This window comes from Hemicordylus capensis, chromosome 13 (assembly GCF_027244095.1).
Source record: "Hemicordylus capensis ecotype Gifberg chromosome 13, rHemCap1.1.pri, whole genome shotgun sequence".
Lineage (NCBI taxonomy): Eukaryota > Metazoa > Chordata > Lepidosauria > Squamata > Cordylidae > Hemicordylus > Hemicordylus capensis.
Window position 1 is genome coordinate 4254136 of NC_069669.1, and position 20216 is coordinate 4274351.

The window sequence follows — 20216 nt, forward strand, 5'->3', positions numbered from 1 at the left end:
AACTCTCCGCTCCCCTGCACAATGTGTGCAGAGAGATGCAGAATCCATCTGCATCCAGCTAGATAGATAGATTAGAAATCCTAACTCCTCACTTTCCTATCCAGAATGGAGTTCTCTAATAAATGCCATATATATTGATTTGAAACTATGAACTGGCTCCAAGTTACTTTACTCTCAGCATAGGTGCCTGAGGAGGAGCAGGCCGGTAATGTGAATGGGGAGGTAACTGAGACAGGCCAGGGTGAGTGTTTGGCACAGGAGGGGCCAGCAGTGCCAGATGATCTTTGGGGTCAGGATCTGAGCCAGAGTTTGAACAGCCACTATCTCCTTGAGAATGCAGATGGGGAAAACATCAGCAGCAGGTGAGGGAATTACGAAGGAGTAACTGGCTGGCCAGAAGACAGAAGCCGGACTGAATCTATGGCAGCTGGTGGGGGTGGAGTGTTGATTAAGTGCACATGGCTGCCGACTATCAATCAGGCAGCCTGTGCCTTGAACAAACTGCTGGAAACAACACGTCAAATTGGCTTGGAGCTTTTGTTGGAGAGATTGTGACGTTGGAATTTGGGCTTCTCACTCCTCACCTGTATTATTGGTGAGACGGTTGAACCTGACTATTTAGTAGTAAAACTGAAACTTGAGCTACTGGCTATATATTATATTTATAGTCTTATATTTCTGGCCAGAGTCTTCCATCGAGTGAGCCTGTGAGAGGTCCGTCTGATGAGACTCCCCGCAGCAAGTTAGACAAAGAGTGACCATCAGAGGAGGGGAGCTTGGAGGAGCAAGAAGTACGATTTTTGAAAAGTGTCCTTGTAGCCATAAGAGGCCCAAAGAGGAGGAAACTGGCAGGGTGGTATGGGGTCTTGATATAAATCAAAATGCAAAACTAGAGAGAAGAGAGGACAGCAAGACAGAAAAAAAGCAGAACAAAATTAAGGTAATAATACGTTTAGTTTGGTTTTCCACAGGCAAAGCTGGAGAAGACAACCAGAGGTGCAATAGCTGCGGCAGTTGAAGAAAGACTGAAGGAGTGAGGTACATTTGCTGATAGGAGGAGCTGGTTTTCCTGCTCTTTTTTCCTTATAAGGTAAAGCTTTGGAAGTTTTCGGATAGTGGCTCTGTGCAGGCACAAATCCCATGTGTGATGCACAGAGACCTCCAAGAAAAACTGGTTGTTATATCATTAATGAATGGGACCCAACTTGCTACCCAGTTGTCAGTTGGATTATATTTTTAAGAAACTTACTTCAGTTGTTGATCAATTCGTTCTGCAAGCCTTCTCATTTTATCTTGGCATGTTCTGATCAAATCAACCTCCTATAATAGAACATATACAGCTGTCAGTGATTTGAATAAAATGAAGGGGAAATATTATTCTTCATAGGGATTGTTCTTCAGTGTGGTGGCAGCAGCCAATAAAGAGGGAAAGCCCTGTATGGTGCAATCCTAGGCATGTTTTCTTGGAAGGAAATCCATTGTGTTCAGTGGGGTTGACTTTCTCAAAAAATGTGTTTAGGATTGCAGCTTTAGGGAGGAGGAGAACTGAAATTCACCTGCAAGATGTGAAGTCTTCCATGCTGATAACTATTTTGTCATGTCTGAGCTTCCCTGATTTGCTTCTGCCATTCTTTCTTCTGCTGACACAGACCTTAAGACATGGTTTAGGTGGGGAAAGGTAGGTCTGCCCTCCCTAGTCCCACAATGCAGTGGTCATGTGAATGACCTAAATATTTTTCTCAAGCAAAAAAAAAGCACACCAAAAAAAAGTGATTTGAGTGGGATTTATATCTGTCTTCTGCAAATGGTTCCATCAAGAGAGCCAGTGTGGTGTAGTGGTTAGAGTGCTGGACTAGGACCGGGGAGACCCAAGTTCAAATCCTCATTCAGCCATGATACTTGCTGGGTGACTCTGGGCCAGTCACTTCTCTCTCAGCCTAACCTACTTCACAGAGTTGTTGTGAGGAGAAACTTAAGTATGTAGTACACCGCTCTGGGCTCCTTGGAGGAAGAGTGTGATATAAATGTAAAAAACAACAACAAAAACAACAATCAAGGCAGCATGCCTCATACCTGGATGAGATTCTTTTCAACATCATCGTGGACCAAGTCAATTCCCATCCGTTTCTCCCGATTGTATAAGCATTCCAAGGCAACCTGTAAGCAAGCAAGAACATGGAGGACTATCTCAGAACATGTAGACAGGAGGACTAACCATCCCTCACAGATCACACAGTAAACTATTCCTGAGAGATCTTTGGAGAATGTGACAGAGCATTTCCCTTTCCAGTTTGATCTCCAAATTATGGAGGAAAACTATTCTGGATATACCTGTAAAGAATTAAGAATTAACAACATACTAGCCGACCCCGCACAGACCATCTGTGCGGCGCTTTGGGGCCGGCTGTTTTCCCCTCCCTCTTCCTTCTGCCCTGGTCTCTCCTCTCTTCCCCTTCCCTCCGCCCCGCGCTCTCCAGCCCTCCCCCCCTCCCATTCCTCCCCCCACACAGAGCCTCAGCGGGCAGCCAAGAAGGGCCCCGCCGTCGTTGTTTTTTTCTCCCTCCCGTCCGCCTGCCATGGCTTTTCTCTTCCCCCACTCTGCCCGCCCGCCGCTGCTTTTCTCTCGCCCGCCCACCCCCGCCTTTCTCTCCCCGCCGCCACTTTTCTCTCCACCCCTCCTCTGCCTGCAGGCCGGCCAGCCGGCCGGCCACCGCCGGCACTTTCTTGCCCCTTTCCTCCTCACTCCACCGGAACTCTCGCAGCATGTCACAAGAGTTCCACCACCAAATCCTGGACACGCACCGGCTAAGAGAATTAATTATATAGATAACTAGATATGTTATAGGGTGAATGCATCTATGGATGTCTGTTGCTAGGACCCAGACATGACTCTGATTACAGAGCTGCATTTAATGCTGGGAATTGAGATACCCATTTGTTATTAAGACTGTCATGCTAAATTGTCAATTACGGACAATGGTTATCATGAAAAAGTGATAAATGCTCACCTTTGTTACAATTAAGAAGTAAATTTCATAGACACTAGTCTTCTAAGGTAAAAGGTAAAGTGTGCCATCAAGTTGATTTTGACTTCTGGCACCCACAGAGCCCTATGGTTTTCTTTTGGTAGAATACAGGAGGGCTTTACCATTGCTGCCTCCTGCACAGTATTAGATGATGCCTTTCAGCATCTTCCTATATCACTGCTGCCTAATATAGTACCAGCAGGGATTCAAACTGGCAACCTTCTGCTTGTTAGTCAAGCATTTCCCCACTGTGCCACTTAAGATGACATACTAGTCTTCTAGCAGACATTAATTATCAACAGATAAGGCAGAAATGAGTGAATGTCCCAGTCTTTATCTGTGAAATGTTGGAGTGTATGTTATGATGTTCCTTCCCAAGAGTCCCCTTTTCTTAACCATAGGTCTGTTGCTCACACTACTGATTGGCATTATAGAACATGAAGAGTGTCTTGGAAAAGGGCAGGATCCTCCAGGCTGCAGTCACGATACAGGCTGCAGAATTCCTGGACAGCATATCTAACAGTTTCAGCAGGGTGCAGAGGCGTAACTAGGGAAAACGGCACCCGGGGCAAACACTGAAATGGCGCCCCCCCCCACACCGTGCCCCCCCCCGCCGCCCCCCCCAACATACTACATTATACTTAGGTTTTTCCTCACAAGTGCCCGCCGCCAAGCCAGGCCACTGACTGGCCACCAGGCGCCAACAAAGCAATGGGGGGGGGCCGCAGGCGGCGCAGAAGGGACCACTCATGGGGAAGGGGGCACCGACGCACTCCCTTGACTGCTGCAGCGCTGCTGCACTGAGCAGGAAACATTTGTATTAACAAAAAAAAATTTTTTTTAATTAAAAAATTTGGTCATGGCGGCGCCCCCCACGTGACCAGAAAAGATGGCGCCCGGGGCACGTGCCCCCCCTGCCCCCCCTATAGTTACGCCTCTGGCAGGGTGAATAATCAAGTTGGAAATTGACACAATAGTGTAGAGTAAACCCCTCTCCTTTCTCTCAGCCCTGATCAGGAACCCAGCACCTTCTGTTTGAAGAAGAAGAAGAAGAGTGTAACAGGTGTATATGTGGGTTTTGTTCATTCACTTATTCATTGTTTTACCCTTTATTGGTTATCATTAGGATTTTCATTTATATATAATTCATTATTACCCTTTATAGAGTTGGAACCATTTCCTATTTGATTTTGGTTCATGTAGCAAACATTCTTGTTCATACTAATTGGTGCATGGTAATTTAGGGGTAACCAATTTCCCTATATTGGGTTACATGTGTCCTATTCTGTACGCTACAGATTCACAGATTTAGTCAGTAGTTTCAGACATATCCCTTTTTTGTCTGGCACAGGGGTTTTTTGTTATTGCTTGTGGTTTCTTGCCCTGTGAGGTCCCTTATCTTGACAACTCTAGTTGTAGGCCAACATCTGCAGGAGGGCCAAAGTTGAGCAGGCCCGCTTTATCCTGACCAGGCCAGACACCTACCTGGAGTGGTCTTTGGGCTTCATCAGCTGCACACTCCAGGCGCCTCTTGGCTGTGTCCAGAGCTCGGGTCTCAGTAAGCAGCCGTTCGAGTTCATATGTCAGCTCAGACCTCCAGAAGTCAATGTCAGCCAGCCGCTGCCCAAGATTCTTCCCAGAATCCTCCTGCTGCTGCCGAGTCAGCTGGTCCTTGTCTTGCATCAGTCGTGCTGAGTCAGCGTTCAACCTGCTGGCCCAGTGCCGGTAAGCTTCAGATCCTTGGATCTGGCCGGTGTGTGCTTTGTACCAGTCGTGGGGGCTGTAGCGAGCATACAAGGATGATCGCACCGAGGGGAGAATCGTAGTCGGCCGTAACGGGGCGCTGATGCGCCCACATCCTTGCCCATCCTCACTGGAGCGGAGAGAAGAGACTTTGTAGAACAGGCTGGGTCTCCAAGAATTTAAATAGCGGTAACCTGGCAGGTAATAAGACTGGTAACTGTCCTGGCTAAGGCTGGTAGGAGCCACCTCTGGAAGCAGGCAGCTTTTCCTTGGGCCACAATAGCTGGCAGTCTGGGTGGTGCCAAGGAATTCCATCAGAGTCCACAATTTGGTCAGCCAACCTCCTTTTCAGGCCAGTGGCTGCAGCCCAGAAAATGGGGCAGCTGCAATTTGGGTTTTCCTGCATGGCTGGTTTAAGCACTGTGACTCACTCATGGTGTCACAAAGGATTGGTGAGGACATCAGGATCCCAGAAAAGGGGTCTTGAAGGGTGCACTCATCATGTCTGTTTTTTGGGGGTCGTAAAACGCACACATTCAGAACAGGTCAAAATATGGAGTAGTATTAACATATATCAAAGCCTGCAGCCTGCTTCTTTTATTAGACAGCACAAGTGTTCCATCCGGGCACGTGCTGCTTGTTTGAATTTCAGTCATGCATCCCCTGGTACCATGACTTAAGTTATTTTTGCTTTATTTTCACTGTTCTTTGATTATATTTCCATATTTTAGAATTATATTTGGTAGTCTAATTATTATAATGGTTGTTTTTCTGTCCCGGGGATTCCGTGGTGCTTTCCACAGACAAACAGGCGAGAGATGGTGACAAACCTAACGTGCGAGTAAAGGCCTCGTGCCAAAACACGCACGAGAGGCAGCGAACATCCAATAGAAAACGCCGGTTAGCGTCACGTGGCATGCCCCTCCCGCCTTTCTATTCACGTTTTGTTCCCTTCTGACAGCTTCCCCCCCCCCGCGAACGCGCATGCGTGCAGGTGTTCCGCGGTCATTATTTTCGTTCTGGATTCGGAAGTGCGTCACAAGTAGCACTTGCGGGGGACTCTTTTTCCCCGTGCACACCCCAGGCGACTTTTATGTTCCGGGGTTGTGAGGGACTTGTTTAGGTAAGCGTTCCTGTTCGCTTCTTCCGGCAGCTGGTTCTGCTATGGCGGAGGGTAACGGACAGGCGTTGATGGATCTGCCGCCTCACGGTGAGGGAAGGGTGGCGGAGGCCCCACGTTTCTCTCTTCCTCCTTCTCCTCGGTGAATGTTCATCATCCCTTTTGTGTCCCCCTCAGAATGTCCCGGCACAGGCAGCGACCAGGCGGGCAAGGCGGCCGCCTGTCAGGGATGCCCCAACCTGGGCTTGTGCGCCGCAGGGAGGACCGCGGGCCCCGACCCGGGTAAGCAGTCTGGGGGCGGGGGCGGTGTAGGGCTTTGGGAGGAGCGTTGGGCTTGTGGCAGCGAGCACGGATGGTCCTCTTTACAGGGTGCTAGGGATGGAGTAGGGGACCTGATGGGTGGCCCAGGAGGTGCGACCTGATGCACTTGAGGCGGTGGAGCTTAACACTTGCATGAGACAAAGAATTTGTAGAGAATTAGATGAGATTGTTCCCGTCCAGGTGTATTGAGTCAAGCAACGATTCACTTGCCAAATTCTTGGCTTGCTTGTACAGCTGTGAAGGGCACAAGGAGCCCTTCCAGAAGCAAAGCTGACAGTCATGCTGTACATGCAATTACTGAGTTTGTAGCAGTTGAAGGGAGGAGATAATGACCGTTCACAGGAGCAGTTCTGGGGCCTTACCTAGTTGGAGAATTGTGTAGGTGCTAGAGAAGGAGGCAGGCAATGGTATCAGCGGCCTGCATTCATTGCATTTTCCCCAATATTAGAAGCCTCTTTCAAGGTTGAAAAGTGTGATAGATTGAGTATGTGAATGCAAGGAAAGGAGAAGGATTGTATGACTTGTAATGCCATTTCCCTGCAAATTCTGTTATTTCAACCTTTTTTAAAAAATGCACAGCTATTGAGGAAATAAAAGAGAAGATGAAAACAGTGAAGCACAAGATCCTGGTACTGTCTGGTAAAGGTGGTGTGGGAAAGAGCACATTCAGCGCTCACTTGGCGCGTGGCTTAGCAGAGGATGAAACCAAACAGGTGGGGCTGTTCTTTGCAATATTATTTGTATTCCATTTTTCTGGAGATGGGGCTGAGCCCCCTGCCCCCCCCGATTTATATGGCTGCATTAAGTGCTTTGAAGGAGGATAGTTGCAGAATTAGTTGGAGGAAGGGCTGTAACTCAGTAGATGGACCGCAGGCTTTGTATGGCTTTTTATAATGTTTGCAAATGTTTTCCAATATTATAATAATCTTTGTTAGCCGCCCCATAACAAATTGTTCTCTGGGCAGCTCACAACAGAAGATTAAAACATTCAATAAAAACACTTAACACATTAAATGACAAAAAAGAAAATACAAAATGCAATATAAAGCAGCTTAAATTCTCATTTTAAAATTGGTTAAAAGTCAGATCAAATCTGAAAACCAAAATTTAAAAGGCCTGGATGAACAAAAAGATTTTTATTTTACCTGTGAATGTTGAATCAAAACATGACATATCACAACAGAATGTCACTCTTGAATGTGTATATTTTATAATGTTCTATTTGTACAGTGTCTGCATATAATCTTACTCTGATGAAAGTAATATAGCTTCTAAGGTTGGAGCCAGCTGCAGCCTGCTGCCTTAGGAAGCTGCCTTAATGATGAAGGGTCAAAATGCCCTTAATGATGAAGAGCCAAAGTCAGACCATGGGTCCACCTAGCTAAGTGTTGTCTATTCAGACTGGCAGTGGCTTCTCCAAGGTTGCAGGCAGGAATCCCTCTCAGCCCTGTTTTGGAGATGCTGCCAGGGAAGGAACCTGGAACCTTATGCATGCAAGCAAACAGGTGCTTATCCCAGAGCAGCCCCATTCCCCAATGGAAATATCTTATGGTGCTCACATGTTGTCTCCCATTCATATGTAAACCAGGGTGGACACTGCTTAGCAAAGGGGGCAATTAATGCTTTCTATCACAAGACCAGCTCTCCTCCCATATTAGGATTTCAAGCATATTTGGTGGAATTACTGCAATTCACTTTGATGTTTCTAATGTTTGTAGTTTTTTCATGCAGTGTTACATTTAATCAACTTTCTTGACTTTCTCTCCTGTCCCTTTCCCCACCCCCTCGGCCCCAGGTCGCTGTGCTGGACATTGACATATGTGGGCCATCAATCCCTAAAATTATGGGCCTGGAAGGTGAACAGGTATGATTTCATGAACAAGAAAGAACAATTAGGTGTGATGTTGTCTGATCACACCTATATAATTCAAAATGTGTTCTCACCATAGTGTAGTCCTTGGGTCTTTTCACACTTCACATTTTTAGTTACATAATTATTTTTAAAAGCATGAACATAAGCCATCCTCTCAACCCATGACAAACCACAACTTCCCTATGTGATAAGCCCAACAGTTTTACTGCTTCACTCAGGCGTTCAGAATACTAAAAGTGGCAAGAAACCTTCAGGTGTTGGTGCTAATCACAAGATGTGTTTAAAAAGTTTCTCTGAAGAGCTAAAAATGTGGGAGCATTGATCATGGGTCTGTATGGAATCTGAGCGAGGTTAGAGAATCCCTTGCCTAGAGAATAGTAGCCAACTGCAGTGAAAACATGCATGTGATATCTGTAACACATTTGCCCTGTTAATGGTCAATGCTTGCAAGTCTCTGGCTCTGTATCTTTGTCAAACGTATTCTGTTGTAGATGAGCTAGTCATGAGCTAGTCCCTGGGAATTTACATGCTGAGTCCTGTGTGACCCTGTTGATGTCTGTAAAACTCTTGGCACTTTCCACTATGGAGAGCAATGGCAGAGTGTGATAGTTCTTGTTTGATAACTGGATGTATGACCTTGATATCGGCATTAATATGCAACAATGTTTACCTTGTCAGGTTCACCAGAGTGGTTCTGGATGGTCTCCTGTGGTGAGTTACATTTTTTTAAAAAAAAGGTGGGGGGAATCCTCGTGTGCACATACTCAGACTGGCTTATGGAGGCAGTGATGTCTGCAGCTTTCCATGAAAAGGGAGGAGGCTGCAACGGCAACAAGGCAGGGGAAGAGAATATATTTTTGTCACTCACAGAGTTGAGTTTTAAATTATACCTAACATTGAACTTCTTGCTTGTGTTGTGATGCTGAAGTTACTTGCTGTAAAGATCAGCCACCCCTCCCTCTAAAGAATTAACAGGGAGTGAAACCTTGTCTTGACTGACATGCTGGCGAACTCCAGGGCAGCCAATCAGTACACCAGGTGGTGTATTTAACCAAAGTATTTATGTTCTCTAAAGACAATTGGTACTTTAACAGATTGCTTCAAAATTGCACCAAATGCTCCTTAACATGCAGAAGTGACAGGACTTCCCAAACCCCTGCCATCCAGTTACCTCCTTTGCCCAAATATAAATCTGCTTGCTTTTTAGTATGTCGAAGAAAACTTAGGTGTGATGTCGGTGGGTTTCCTGCTCAGCAGCCCTGATGATGCAGTTATTTGGAGAGGACCCAAAAAAAATGGTCTGTATTTTGTGAAAATTAATGCCAACAAAGACATAGCTCTTTAGATGCAAACTTCTGAAGAAGTTTTTCACAAGACCTCTTATTGTTGTAAATTGCCTAGAGACTTCGGTAGTGGGTGGTATACAAATATGTTGAATAAAACAAACTTTTTGGTATCTGTCTTGTGTGGTGGTGAAGGAGGATTTGGGGCTAACCTTCCTACAAAAGATTCTGCTTTCAGACTTTGTGGAGATTAATGACATTTCTAGACTTCGTTTCAACACGTGTATATGTATACATTTTTAGGAGGCTGGAAGCTCAGCTTCAGACTCTTGTGTGTTTCATGTTCTTAGGAATAATTAAGCAGTTTCTCCGGGATGTGGATTGGGGCAAAGTTGACTACCTGATTGTAGATACACCTCCAGGCACGTCGGATGAACACTTATCCATAGTACAGTATCTCAGTGCTTCCAGTATAGATGGGGCAGTGATCATCACCACTCCTCAGGTAAGGAAGTGTGACTTTCCCAGTGGCCAGCCATTTGTGCCAAGTTCTGCCCACGTTGTTGGAACACTCAATAGGATATAAAGCTTTGCTCCTGCCAAAATGCTCTGGGTGTCAATGGTAGATTGAACTTGCCTCGTTCTTGTAAGTGAAACTGTTACAGCTCCTCCCATGTAGACCTTAAGATCTTGATTGGAGGCCCTTCTGCAGGTTCCCCTTGCTATTTGAGCTGAGCCAGCTGATGCCCCAGAAGAGGGTCTCTTTTGTTGTGGTACCCTGACCCTGGAACACTCCCCCCAGGGAGAGTCACCTGCTGCCAACTCTGTTACCCTTTCAGCTCCAGGTGAAAACATACTTATCTACCCAGCAGTGCTCTCTCTAAGGCGTGTGTGCGTGCCCACACATTCTTTGGCGTCTTCTCAGTTAATTTTAGAACCCACTCAGGTTTAATCAGGAAAGCCCCACTCCGAATGCATGTGTGCATACACTGCCTTGATACTGCCACCCAGAACTCATTCTGTACACAGAAGAGCTGCCCAAACAGTTTCATGGCTTCCTCGCCCCCCTTAGACTTCTAAATTCTCTGTGCTCCCAGTTTTGCTGTCTTATGGAATATCTTTGACAATTGCAGTTTTAGTGTTCTTATGTAGACTCCTTTACATTAAGTTATAAATTAATGTAAGTAAGTCTACATAGACTACACCTGAGCAGCAGCATAGTTTTAGACATTTCATTGATTCTGCCTTTGGAGGCAGTAGGACTGCCTTCTCTGGGGAAAGGAGTTTAGGACAGTTTTATCCTCTTTTAAAGAGAGGTCTCATTTGGTGTACTTTTGTGTTAAGCAGGGGTTCTCAGGCTTGGGACCCCACAATTCCCATCAACCCCAGGCACAATGGCCATTGTGGGGGAGTTGTATTCCAACATCATCTGGGGACCCAGGTTTGGACACCCCTGGAACAAAGGATCTTTCAGCCGTCTAAAAGGATGAAAGAGTTCTAGAGTTGCTTATTTATGTTGTTGCTGTTGCTTTGTTTGCTTTAGTTATGTATTTGTGGTCTCAGGAGTGGGAGAGGGAGATGAACAGAAGTAGGTTTATGAGGGAGCCTTGTTCTGGGATAATGGTAACAACCATTAAAATGTCAGTGAGTGAACAGTTTGATCTACATTCCCTTTTAGTTCCTCAAGCTGTCTAAACTTAATACTTCCATTGTGAGCCTCTTGGGATAGAGGTGAATACTAATAAAATCCTGTAAGCTTCCATGAACCCACATGATGGAGTGGGGTGTGTATATACAATAAATAAAGAGATCATTTTCCTTCTCAGGGAGTCTTGGAAATAGAGTGATGACAGCCCAGTCCTGTCATCTTACAAAAGAGCAGGCCTATTTTATTGCCAAGGTGGTATAAATAAGAAAAGAGATCCACACACTGGGGCTCCTGAATTAATGTTGTCTTTTTAAAATAGGAAGTGGCACTTCAGGATGTTCGGAAAGAGATCAGTTTCTGCCGAAAGGTGAAGCTACCAGTCATAGGAGTTGTTGAAAACATGAGTGGCTTTGTATGTCCAAAATGCAAGGTAACATTTTGGAGAGAGATTTAAGCTTTATTTCTTGTCCTGCTGGGCTTATTAAACTGGAGAGAAACTTGGGCTGTGTTTTGGTGAAATGCTGCCCTGTACTAATGTGAACTTCTCACATTTATCCCAGCTGCCATGCAAGAACCTGTCATTTCTACAGAACCTCAAGTTTTCAATCCCAGTTTCCTTGCACTTGCATAGTCCCCACTCTGTGACAAGGCCTGTTGGCTGAGGCAAGGATTCCTGGTTTTAGTATCTCCAGACCAGGGCCCCTTTCCAAAGTCCATCCCAATTTCCAACTGATGATCACTTTGAGAGGCAAGGCTGCACAGCCTCACCTCTAATAACTGTGCTACAGCAGGGGCTGTAATCTGTGAGAAAGTGGAATCCTGGCTGTTTGTGGGTTGTAATGATGCCATCTTTTTTACAGAAAGAGTCACAGATATTCCCCCCAACAACTGGAGGCGCAGAGAAAATGTGCCACAACTTAAACATACCTCTCTTGGGGAAAGTGCCTCTGGATCTTCACATAGGTAATGTAACATGTTGGAACACTTTTCACATTGCTCTGTAATCTCATTAACCAAATAGGTATCGAGTTAGATAAGACTTGCATGCCTACCTGGTACAAAAGAGTACTGACCAGCAGCAGTCCCTTACTGGGCTCTTTGGGGTGATGATGCTGTACTTCGTGTTTTGCTGGTCAAATGACCGTAACAATAAAGATTTGATTTGATGATGCTGTGGAGTTGGGGGTGGAAGAGGATCTATAGTGTAATGCTAAGATTGCTTTCTGTCTTGTTTGGCTCAATTTTGCTTCTCCTGCCCCCTAGGAAAAAGCTGTGACAAAGGACACTCGTTCTTGTCTGAGGCACCTAACGCTCCAGCTACATTATCCTATAGGAACATAATCCAAAGTAAGTTTGGCATTCCAGAAGCTTCTGCAGTACAGAAACATTTGTGTCTCCATAGCTAAGGGGTGTGTTATTGCATGTTATGTTAAACATGGAGTTTGACCTTGTGTTTACATGTCTTTCACTAGAAGTTGCAATTCTAGATGGGGGCTTGCTCAGGAATGGGACTCTGGTAGGGTATTAATAACCCCACCCCCAACTGTGCACATACCATGCATACTTTGGCCTGAATGAAAATCCCACATTTGCGAAGATGCTGTTTGTTCTGAGAAGGAACAAACTACCATATTTGGCATCTAACAGTTTCCCTGCAGAGACAAATAGCTGTTCAGAGGTGTGGGGTTTTTATTGAGCCAGTGGGGTGTGGGCGTGTATTGGGGTGTGGGGGGAGAGTGTTGCCACAGTCCCTGTCCTACTCAACTCCTGGAACAAAAAATCCCATAATGTAGCTCTGCATTTCAATTCTGCTGCATCTTTCTGTTTTTCTGCAGGAATTCAAGACTACTGCAACCATAACCACCTGCAAGAAGACGAAAACACTTAACTAACAAATGAAATTCAGAATGTTACCCGAATCCTTTATAGGAATTTAAAGCCTCGTCTTGCAGATAAAAATCATTTTCAGTAATGAGTGCCTGTTTGACTTGTCTTTTAGGGTGTTGGCTCAGTGCGTCTGAATTATTCTGAACAAGGTCTGGCACGCTGATCACTTGACTGGCCAGATACTGGCATCAGTTGACTGCCTGTTTGACCATACTCAGATATTCCCTGAAGCCAAGGCATCATGGTGTCAGTTATTTGGTAGGCAGGGGTGAAGGTTGTCTGCTCCATTACCCTCGGGGGCAACTCCAGCCTCAGAGCAAAGCTCCTCCTCCTGGCCACTTGGTAGAACAGCAGGTACCTCCAAACAGGAAAAACTCAGCAAAAGTCACTGCATGGGGCACCCATGACTCCTTCTTTGTAAAGCTCCTAGGAGGGATTGGACTCTAGTTTGGAAATGTAACTTTTAAAAAGTCAATTTCATTATTTTACGATCACGATTGATTTATTTTTATAACTACTATCAAAAGCAACACATTGAAGTCAGTCCTCTGGGGGTGGCGGCAGAAATGCGAGACCAATATTTGTCAGTTGACTGTACTCTTTTGACCAGTCAAATGCCCAACCTTTTTCAGAGTATCACAGTTTTGCTATGAGGGACAAGTCTGCATCTGATTATCAAATTACACAAATTGTGGTTAGTTTTATCAGTAAAGTTGCATGCAGGAGACAGAACAGTTGTATTTAGATACTCATTCTATTTTGTCAACACACTCTATTTTTATTTCCTGAACCTCTCCTACACTCTTTACTATATGCTCAGTTTTTGCCTCCTTGGTTGTGTCCTTCAGTAGTTGTCTTCAATGCATGAGGTTATTGATGGTGCTTCATCTTTCCATATGTAATGGCTAAATTGCCTTTTTGACCAGCCCCATAGGAAGGATCTGGAATGGAATAATACTTTAAAAGGAACAACTTATAAAATGTCAATATTCTGGGGGGTTAAATACAGTGGACTAGCTGTATTATTGTCAATTCATTACCAAATATTGAAGAAAGGAGTGGGGGAAAGACCTACTTCTGTAACTGTGGCTTGTTCTGAGGAAGGCAGTTGTGGTGTGAGGTGTTGGTGTATATTACTTGTGTTGATATTGGGGATCTGAGAACCTGCATTCTGCGGTTCATGTGGCCGCTGGCTAAACTACAGAAGCCATGTTGGAGCACAAGGTTAGGAACATAGAAAGTTGCCTTATGCCAAGTTGGACTCTTGGTCCCTCTAGCTCAGTATGGTCTATGCAGATAAGCAGCAACTCTCCGAGGTTTCAGGTGGGAGTCTCCTAGTCCTCCCTGGACACACACAGGAGTGAACCTGGATCCTCCTGCGTGCAAAGCAGGTGCTCTTCCACTGAGCTATGACCCCACCCCCCAAGGGGCACCACCTTGAGCTGGTTGTGGACAGGCAGTATATAAATAAATATTTCACAGCGCTCACATGTAATCATCCAATTGCAAGCCAGGGCAGGCCCTCCTTAGCGAAAGGGACAATTAATCCTCGCTACTGCAAGGCCAGCTCTCCTCCCCATTCTTGGCCCTGCTCTGACACCAGCCAGGCTGGCTGTTGGCTCCTTCCAGGGCAAGGGGGATATAAAGACTTTCCGTATGAAACAGAGGCAAAGCCACAGGCGTGAGCAAGGATGTGGCTGCTGCCTGGGTCGTTAACATGGTCATAATTGGCAGTGGGGCTTGTGAAAGGAATCTCTGCCCACCCTCTTCTCCTGCTTGACTTTGAGCTAAGGGAGGGAGGCAGGGGGTTGTCTCTGACCGCCCATGACAGAGCAGCACAGACTTCGGGGACAGATCAGATTATGCTGCATGCGTCTAGCAACACATTTGCCTCCCTGGGGAAGTGTTGGTCTCCTGAGCATTGATTTAGCATCTTATTCCCTGCTCCTGCTCTAGTGCCTCTTATTCCCTGCTCTAGTGCTAGGAAGCAGGAGGGGGAGAGGCAGGGGCACAGCTCAGTGGTGGTATCCCTCCATAGACCCAGCAACAGGGTCTGTGTCTCTCCCCCGCCCCCACCGTGCTCACAAATGGCCCAGTTTGTGCTATTCTCGGCCCATTCTGGGTCTCTGTGCTGTTGGTGGCCATTTTGGAGGCCATCGTGCATGTGCGCTGGCTGCCGCCAGCACAGAGGAGCCCAGAACAGGCTGGAAATGGCACAAACGTGGCCATTTGCGATCAGGGGAGCCCAGTGCGGGAGTGGAGACCAGCGGCAGCCCTTCCACAGCTGTGGAGGTGCCCCCTGCATGCAACAGCTTTTAAAAATTTAAACATCAGAATCCCTGAGCCGGCCCAGGGGGGTGGGGGTGGTTCGGCTCAAACTCTAGCTGGACCAATACAATGTTGAGCCGGTACATTCATTCCTAGACTCAGCACCACGGCCAAGACAGTTCCCACCTCCACTCCACTTTGAGCAGAGGCATGGGGCCCTTCATCGTTCTCCCCAGAGGGCGATGAAGTGGAGCCCTTGCCATGAAGAGGGAATAACTGTTCCTGCCGCCGCTTCCCTTTTCAAACAAATTGCAGTCCGTCTCGATTTAGCAGAGGAACGGTACTTTGTCCCAGATCTCCCCCCACACACTTTCATGGCTCACCTAGTAGCTCTGTGGCCCCATCCCTTTGAGAACGGTCTTCTGAAATTCCTCTGGCATTTCCTGTAAAATGAATAAAATGTCTTGTATCAAGTCCTTACTCCCTTCAGAACTAGGAGTAGAGCATCTACAGAAAAATGTCAGTCTGTTTTTTTGATTGCCTACAGAATCTGAGGAAACCCGCCCCCCACCCCCACCCCACACACACACAGCATGCCTTCCTCCTCCCAGTCGTTATTGTCTGTATATCTTGGCCATGTACTATGGAAGAATTAATTGGAAGAAGAGGTGGTCTCGAAGTAGCCAGCACAAATTATCCCCTTTGCTAAGCAGGATCTGCCTTGGTTTGCATTTGAATGGGAGATTACATGTGAGCACTGTAAGATATTTCCTGTAAGGGATGGGGCCACAGCTCAGTGGAAGAGCATCTGCTTGCAGATGGCCCCAGGTAGTAGGCAGTGCTGAGCTAGATGGACCAAGGGTCTGATGGCAAAAGGCAGCTTCCTATATACAATGAGTTCCACCTCCCATGTTGGTGTGCTAACTTCATTCCTCACAATATTCTAAGACGGGGTCATCCCCAGATAAGATAGAGATTTAGATCTTTGAACAAAGAAACAAAGCAGACAGTCAAGAAGAATAAATGGAGACACAAGGAAGCAATCAGAGAAAAACTGAGAGAGAACTGCCTGGAGCCAAACGCAGGACTAAAAGAACTGAGTGAGGCCATGCTCCCCTGGCTCTTAAAGGCTTCAACTTAATTTGCATAGTCCTGCCTTTGAGCCACGTGGAGAAGCATAACCCACACTGAGATGTCCTTGGATTGCAGCAGCAGAGAATGGATGGGTGTGTGTTTGTGAGTGAGAGAGAGAGAGAGAGAGATGTGTGTGTGTTTGTGTATGTGTGGTAGGCACACAGCTAGAGGAGGGGGAGGGCTTGTGTCCACTCCTCTCCCTGGTCACCCCTCATTTGTGCCAACCACACCACCTGCACATGGCATCCATAGAGACATCAGTTTGTCAGATCAGTATTTTTCGTCTCTTATGTTTATGTCTCTTCCTTTTGCTTCTTCACTGCTTAGATGCTGGTTGAGCCCAGCATCGTCTGCCCTGTCTTTGACTAGCAGAAGCTAGAAAGCCTGGACACTCACCCTCTGAAACATCTGCTGTGCTGGAAACCTGGAGGTGACTCTCTGGATGGTTGGTGATCCTCCTAACTTACAGTGGATGTAGCCATAGAGGTTAGCAGCTTGGAGGGAGATGCTGGCTATCACAAGGGCCTGCAGCAAAACAGACAAAGCGACAAACCTCAGTGCACTGATATATTTCTAAGCAAGATTTCATATTAGGGGCAAGTGCTTTAGCCAAAGTCTCAGAAAGAGAGTTCTCCATGAGTGAGCTTGCTTGCATTACATCTCTGTAGCCACCAGACGAAGAAGACGCTCTCTTAAATACCCGGACAAATTGGTACTGAAATGAACATTGAAGCCCCCCAGCACCAAAAGTCTGGGAGTCTCCAACGTGAGTTCCGCGACCAAGCCTGTGAGCTCAGTAAGGGATTCTGTTGGGCAGCAGGGCAATCGGTACACCAACAGATTCCCAATCTATCCCTGGTCACCAAACGTAAGTACACACATTCAATATGGTCTGATACCCTAACAGGGACCCTGTTGAGGGAGATGTTATCCTTATAGACCACAGCCACTCCACCTCTCCACCCACATCCCCTCACCTGCTCCTCTACAGAATATTCTGGAGGGAGAAGTTGGGACCAGACTGGACCACTAGCCTCCCTCAACCAACTCTCGGTAACACATACCAGGTCAGCTCCTTCATCCATAATCAAATCATGGATGAGTTCAGGCTTATTTTGGACCAACCTGGCATTGCAGAGGAGCAAAGTAAGGCTATGTGGGTTGTTGGCAGTGCTCTCCAAGGTCAAAGAGTTGGCAGGACAGCTGGAAGGGGAGACAGCTAATAAATTTCTGACTACCCTTCCCCTGGAACGGCCTGCTGACCTGCCAACGTTTCTTCTTCTATTCCCCACCACCACCAGGATAGCTGCCCCACAGACAACGAAGGCGCCCCCTGTGAATTGAATACCCCACTTCAATGGCATTCAGCATGGGATGATGGGAGATGTCGTCCCACAAAATCGGGGGACTCAGGCTTGAGAACCCCGGCCTTAATGCATCCACTAGAAACACGTAAGTGTTCCTACACCCAGGCGGTTCAACCTTTTCTTGGCAGCATGTCAGCTGTGTCTGCTCTTCCCCAATCTTGTCTTACCAGCCATTTCAGCTTCAAGGAGAACAAGGTGCTAAAAAAGAAAATGGTCCAAATGACAGGACAGATAATCAGCCCAAGCCAGAATATCCGCGCTTCTACTTCAGTGGGGGCAGCTATGCTAGAAGGGACCTGGGAAGGGAAAGATTTTTTTTTAAGAAGAGAGGTAGTTTCCAATCATGTACAAGAGGCAGCATCAGCATAAAATAGTTGCAGAAACAACCCAAAGAGTTAAATAGAAATGGGAACAACCAAAGTTTTAAACAACTATTCTAAGAAAATAGATTCATTTCCCCATGCTTGGCTCTGCTTCCTTAAAATTTGATGGTTGTCATGTTGATCTCAAATATTTAAAAAACACATGCATTTAAACCATATCACTCCAAAATGAATGCGTTCCAAATAGTGTAAGAGTCACCTGGGGTGGTTGATACCATGGGGGTGGGGCAAATACTGTGAGTTTTGGCAGGTTCTGCACCCTTAGAGGTGGAAAAGAAGTGATCGCATTACAAGACTTTCAGCTTTTATTGACCTGACCATCAGCCTGCAGCAGCTGAATTTGCAATGGTGTTTTGATTGTTTTTGAAAGTTCTCAAAACAAAAAATGACTGTAAAATTGTATCGATGTTGTCAGAGAAAGGGAAATGGCAGGAATGTCCTCCAAGAGGACTCCATGGAGGAAGTACAATTGGTTCATTGCTATCCTAACCCCTACCCTAACCCTTTCCTCTGTGCACAAATGATTGCAATTTTACCCTAATCATTTGGGAGTAGGGATAAAGAAGGGGCAATAAAGAAGGAGCTTCACCATGCTCCCTCCCTCTGTGTTTTTAAAAGAGCAATTGAAAAGATATTTTTAAAGAGGTTTCTTTATAGTTCTCAGGTTTTAGTGTTTAAAAAAAGTTTAATTTGAAACTTTAAAAAAATGTAATTTTAAATGTGGTTTTAGCTTGGTCTTTTAACTTGTTTAACTTAAACTTGGTTAATTTTGTTAGTCTAATTTCACATTGAATCTTTTTATTATGTTGTGAGCCACCCTGAACAGTAGTGTACTGGAGGGGCAGTGTATAAATACTTTGAATGAATGAATGATTCTTATTAATAAATAAGAAGCTATAAGCACAACAATACTCTTTTCTAGCTCTAGGAAGAGAGACGTTGCCAAACATCACTGTGAGCATTTGTCCCCTGAGGTGGTCCTGATGGCCAGAATTTGTGGCTCCTGGCCTAAAAGTTGAATGACAACCTTCGGACAATAAGGCCAATACTAACTCTGCAAATGAGGCGAGCTTCTTACTCATGTCAACCCAACTTCAAACGGCTTCTTCATCTTCCACAAGGCAGCCCTGGCAACTGCCCCTCCGCCCCAGCCCCCTCACCTCAGAGTTCTCTCCACCCTCACCTGCCACACTCCTCCTCCATCCCGTTGCTTCCATCTCCCTCACCCCTCTTGGTCACGGCTGCAGCTTGTCGGTGCCGATTGGCCAAACTGCAGTAACCTAACCCCAGAGATCTCCCCACCCTCACCCAAGCCCCGCTCTTGCTCCTCCCCGCAGGAGTTGCAGCAGCAGCAGTTGACCAGGCTGAGGTTGGACTACAATTCCCATCATCCATAGCCACAATGGCCACTGATGGGATTTGTAGTGCAACAGCTACTGAGAACCCAAGTTGGAGAACCCCAGCTGCTGTAAGTTAATTCTCCTCTGTGTGAAGAACTCCTTCCTATCATCACAGGATGACCTTGAATGCCATACGTGAGAGAGGGAGAAAAACTTTCTCCACGCCACACTTACAAACCTCTGATGTGCTCTGATTTATGCTTTGCACCATAATCTTGGGCACTGCTTGATAAATGGCGAAGATAATGTATACATTTTATAAAGAAACAGCGCCATTTAAAGGGATACCTTTTTCGCTTCGAACACCCAGTGGCTCTTCCCGTCCTCGTCAATCTGGTTCCACCATTGCAAGCCAACCAGTAGCCTCCCGGTGACGTTCTAAAGGCACAGTGAAAACCAGCAGATGCTTCAGAGAGAGCTATGTAGCAAGGCCCCAGCAACTTTGCTGAACCTGATCAGTGAGGCAAGTGGTTCTTCTGTCCTCCCCAGTGGTGCAGAGAGAGAGAGAGAGAGACATGCATCCACAGCAGTGAGAGGCAGACCTTGGCTCTCTTTCTGCTGGGTTGGAGGTGCACTCTGCAAATGGCATCCCCTGCCCTGTACGGCAAAGCTAGTCTGGATGGTGAGGTTCTTCCAAGCGTCCTCAGCCTCTTGCTGATGGATAGAAAGAGGTGACTGTGCAGCAATGCATTAGGGGGCACGCTGGGTATAATCCATAATCCAGGCCTGCCGAGTTTAGCGCCCCCTCCCGCTGTTTTTGGAC

At 46.3% G+C, this 20216-nt stretch overlaps 3 protein-coding genes across 8 annotated transcripts in view; 1 reads left to right on the forward strand and 2 right to left on the reverse strand.

Annotated features, from left to right (window-relative positions):
• TEKT5 (tektin 5) overlaps positions 1–6071 on the reverse strand; it is a 14677-nt gene extending 8606 nt beyond the window's left edge. Inside the window, exons 1-3 of the mRNA XM_053275847.1 lie at positions 4512–6071; positions 2074–2157; positions 1250–1320 (exon numbers count right to left, since the gene is read on the reverse strand). Coding sequence (XP_053131822.1) covers positions 1250–1320; positions 2074–2157; positions 4512–5084 — 728 coding nt within the window. The 5' untranslated portion in view covers positions 5085–6071. The remainder of the gene's footprint in view (positions 1–1249; positions 1321–2073; positions 2158–4511) is intronic.
• On the forward strand, positions 5767–12986 carry NUBP1 (NUBP iron-sulfur cluster assembly factor 1, cytosolic). Of its 2 annotated transcripts, none has more exons than XM_053275850.1 (11): positions 5767–5892; positions 6067–6171; positions 6790–6923; positions 8006–8074; positions 8762–8794; positions 9291–9381; positions 9717–9871; positions 11334–11444; positions 11875–11977; positions 12278–12361; positions 12850–12986. In XM_053275850.1, the coding sequence occupies exons 3-11, from the start codon at positions 6813–6815 to the stop codon at positions 12900–12902; spliced, it is 810 nt and encodes a 269-aa protein (XP_053131825.1). In that variant the 5' UTR covers positions 5767–5892; positions 6067–6171; positions 6790–6812; the 3' UTR covers positions 12903–12986. The 2 variants fall into 2 exon arrangements, with proteins under 2 accessions (XP_053131825.1, XP_053131824.1); XM_053275849.1 differs by having other exon boundaries at positions 5822–5979.
• TVP23A (trans-golgi network vesicle protein 23 homolog A) overlaps positions 12686–20216 on the reverse strand; it is an 18192-nt gene continuing 10661 nt past the window's right edge. For 2 of the 5 annotated variants that reach the window (XM_053275854.1, XM_053275851.1), the window contains exons 5-9: positions 19742–19831; positions 17838–17966; positions 16700–16828; positions 15553–15612; positions 12686–13842 (exon numbers count right to left, since the gene is read on the reverse strand). In XM_053275854.1, coding sequence (XP_053131829.1) covers positions 15553–15612; positions 16700–16828; positions 17838–17966; positions 19742–19831 — 408 coding nt within the window. In that variant the 3' untranslated portion in view covers positions 12686–13842. The remainder of the gene's footprint in view (positions 13843–15552; positions 15613–16699; positions 16829–17837; positions 17967–19741; positions 19832–20216) is intronic. The other 3 variants (XM_053275852.1, XM_053275855.1, XM_053275853.1) reach the window with 3 other exon arrangements.

What these genes read in the sequence shown, in the direction of transcription:
- NUBP1 (XM_053275849.1), top strand. Translation starts at nt 5,934, where the DNA reads ATGGCGGAGGGTAACGGACAGGCGTTGATGGATCTGCCGCCTCACG. An exon ending in GACCGCGGGCCCCGACCCGG is followed by an intron (nt 6,172 to 6,789) that starts GTAAGCAGTCTG and finishes AAAAATGCACAG; the next exon opens with CTATTGAGGAAATAAAAGAG. An exon ending in TTGTATGTCCAAAATGCAAG is followed by an intron (nt 11,445 to 11,874) that starts GTAACATTTTGG and finishes TCTTTTTTACAG; the next exon opens with AAAGAGTCACAGATATTCCC.